This window comes from Rhinoraja longicauda, chromosome 36, assembly GCF_053455715.1.
Source record: "Rhinoraja longicauda isolate Sanriku21f chromosome 36, sRhiLon1.1, whole genome shotgun sequence".
Lineage (NCBI taxonomy): Eukaryota > Metazoa > Chordata > Chondrichthyes > Rajiformes > Arhynchobatidae > Rhinoraja > Rhinoraja longicauda.
The window spans coordinates 5,571,171-5,574,589 of NC_135988.1; the positions used below are offsets into that span (position 1 = coordinate 5,571,171).

The 3,419-nt window shown below is 50.6% G+C and overlaps 1 protein-coding gene across 1 annotated transcript; it reads left to right on the forward strand.

Moving 5' to 3' along the window:
• The first annotated feature begins 1,863 nt into the window (after positions 1–1,863).
• Positions 1,864–3,038, forward strand: LOC144610301 (transcriptional and immune response regulator-like). The gene has a single exon (XM_078428899.1). It carries the CDS (start codon positions 1,916–1,918, stop codon positions 2,225–2,227), a length of 312 nt encoding a protein of 103 aa, XP_078285025.1. The 5' UTR covers positions 1,864–1,915; the 3' UTR covers positions 2,228–3,038.
• Positions 3,039–3,419: the final 381 nt, after the last annotated feature.

A 3,419-nucleotide genomic window follows, 5' to 3' on the forward strand; every position in this document is an offset into this window, starting at 1 on the left:
AACAATGAAATCCTGGAATATTTAATTGCCAATCGCAACCCTCCTGCAACCATGTTTCACTGATCGCCACAACATCATACTTCCAGATGTCAATCCAGGCTCTAAGCTCATCCACCTTTCTTACAATGCTCCTAGCATTAAAATATACACATTTAAGGGACCCATCATTTCTTATTCTCAGTTTATTTCTTTTCCCTTCTTTCTCTCCTACATATTGGGTCTGAGTGTTTCCCTTTTCTGCCTCCTGCCTCACACACTGCCTATTAGCTATCTGTGTTTGAGTCCCTCCCCCCAACCGTACTAGTTTAAAGTCTCCGCAGTTATTTTAGCAAATCTCCCCGCCAGGATATTGGTTCCCCTCGGGTTCAGATGCAACCCGTCCTTTTTGTACAGGTCATACTTCCCCCAGAAGAGGTCCCAATGATCCAGAAACTTGAAACCCTGCTCCCTGCACCTGTCCTCAGCCACGTATTTATCCTCCACCTCACTCCATTCCTATTCTCACTATCGCGTGGCACAGGCAGTAAGCCTGAGATTATTACTTTGGAAGTCCTTTTTTTTAACTCTCTTCCTAGCCCCCTGAATTCTCCTTTCAGGACCTCTTCCCTTATCCTACCTATATTGTTGGTACCTATATGTACCACGACCTCTGGCTCCTCTCCCTCCCCTTTCAGGATATCCTGGACACGCTCAGACACATCCCGGACACCGGCACCAGGGAGGCAAACCACCATCCGGGTCTCCCGACTGCGTCCACAGAAACGCCTATCTGACCCCCTCACTATAGAGTCCCCTATTACTACTGCTCTCCTCTTCCTTTCCCTACCCTTCTGAGCAACAGGGCCGGACTCCTTGCCAGAGGCCCGGGCACCGTTGTTGCCCCCAGGTAGGCTGTCCCCCCCAACAGTACTTAAACAGGAGTACTTATTTCCAAGGGGTACAGCCACCGGGGTACTCCCTAGTCCCTGCCTCTGTTCCTTGCCCCCCCTAACAGTGACCCACTTGTCTACCTCCCGTGGTCTAGGAGTGACCACCTCCCTGTAACTCCTATCTATAACCTCCTCACTCTCCCTGATCAGACGGAGGTCATCAATCTGCCGCTCCAGGTTCCTAATACGGTCCCTTAGGAGCCCCATCTCGTCACACCTGGCGCAGATGTGGATGTCTGAAGACTATCAGACTCCCAGATTCCCCACATCTGACACCCAGAACAAAAAACTGCCCTGGCAGTCATACTCTCCAAACAAAGCCCCGCGCTCGGTTACTAAACCTACCGCCCGGCCGCTGCTCCAACCGCTCCAACCGTCCACCCAAAAGAACCGAGTGATCTCCTGGGAGAGGCGAAAAACCGGATAAAAAACTCAGGCCAATTTGGGAAAAAATCCGGGAAATTCCTCTCCGACCCCCAAGCTAGGCGATCGAAACTAATCCGGGAGATCACACAGGTCTTACTCCTTACTATCCCCACACAATCCCCACACACTACTTCCCAAGCAACACAGCTAGGTGCTGCTTGCTATTGCTGCTGCTGATTGCTGCTGCTACTGCTGATTGCTGCTTCTGCTGCTACTGCTGATTACTGCTGATTGCTGCTGTGCTGCTACTGCTGATTGCTGCTGCTGCTGCTGCTGCTACTGCTGATTGCTGCTGCTGCTGCTGCTGCTACTGCTGATTGCTACTGCTGATTGCTGCTGCTGCTACTCTGAATTCATTGCTTGTTACAACTTCTAACTTGTTAGACTAAAGAGTTTGAAGACGCCAGGGTTGGTCTTACGTTATCAGTGTAGACGCCCACTTTGGGTCAGTGCTGGCCCAATAAATAGCGGGCTGTCCGGGTTTCTGAGCCACTATCCTGCAGGCTTGCAGATAGACATCTCTGTCGGCGTTCAGGGGAGAGAATAGACCTCTTCTGATCATGGAGACGCCCGAGGATTGTGGACCCTACGCCCAGCTGGTCAGCCCCTCTCTGGTTTACAGGCAGGGGTTCGACACCCACCTCCGCAAGGCTGCCCTGCCCGACATCTTCCACTCGGTCAACCACACGGCCGTGCAGAGGCTCTTCCAGAGGGCAGGCGACAAGAAGGCGGAGGAGAGGGCTCGCATCATCTGCACCGACCAGAGTGGCGAGGAGGTGAGCAGGGCACTGCTGGCGCTGAAGGTGAGGAGGAGAGTGAAGCTCATGCAGATCTTACGCGTGGGCTGGAGGTCGCTGAGACTCCCATCGTAGAGCCCCCCACCACCGCTACTGACATTGAGTTAGCTTTATTCCACCCTCCCCCCAGCCTGGGGGGACAGACACACACCGTGCAAAGAGTTGCACACTGCCAGGGGAGTTGCAGATGCCCACAACTGGCACCTCTGTCACTTTCCACCAAGCTTGGCAAGGGTGGAAAGACATTGATATTTCACACAGTGAAATGGCAACAACAAGTCCACTTTCTTACAGTTTGGCTTCTGCCCAGCCAGTTGTTCAAGCGCCTTTTGATTGCAACATGCGCCTTGATTTAGTTCAACAAAGAAACTGGCAAGTTACTAAAGAAGTGTAAGAAAATAACTATAGGTGCTGGTACCAATCGAGGGTATTTATTTCACAAAATGCTGGAGTAACTCAGCGGGTCGGGCAGCATCTCTGGAGAGAAGGAATGCGGCGACGTTTCGGGTCGAGACCCCATCTTCAGACTACTTGCATCTTATAGATGCGTGAATTCAGAACGCAAGATGCCCCAAATCAGGGGACTTGACTGACTATGTCGACCACCGAGTGGAAACGAGCACTATTAAAAACTAGCAGCTTCAGAACAAGTGCAAGGAGGAACAAATTGCAGGCGCTGGTTTACACCAAAGATAGACACAAAATGCTGTTGTAACTCAGCGGGACAGGCAGCATCTCTGGAGAGAAGGAACGGGTCCAGACCATTCCTCAGACCTTTCAGGACACCATCAGCTGAAGAACTTTTCAAAAGGACGTCTGATGCAGTAACTCAGGGAGAAACGACTGCACAGTCGTTGACAAGGACTACTTCGTGAACTGTACTGTGATTCCATAATTTAATAAACTTTAAAAACTGTATTTACATGTTGGTTGTTTCTTAAAGTCGTGTCTCCAAGTTAACAGCGAGCTCCCCTTATATTAAAATAGACAATAGTCAATAGGTGCAGGAGGAGGCCATTCGGCCCTTCGAGCCATCACCGCCATTCAATGCGATCATGGCTGATCATTCTCAATCAGTACCCCGTTCCTGCCTTCTCCCCATACCCCCTGACTCCGCTATCCTTAAGAGCTCTATCTAACTCTCTCTTGAATGCATTCAGAGAATTTGCCTCCACTGCCTTCTGAGGCAGAGAATTCCACAGATTCACAACTCTCTGTGAAAATGTTTTTCCTCATCTCAGTTCTAAATGGCCTACCCCTTATTCTT

Excerpts from the sequence above, each read along its gene's own strand:
- LOC144610301 (XM_078428899.1), top strand. The coding sequence starts at position 1,916 with ATGGAGACGCCCGAGGATTGTGGACCCTACGCCCAGCTGGTCAGCCCC.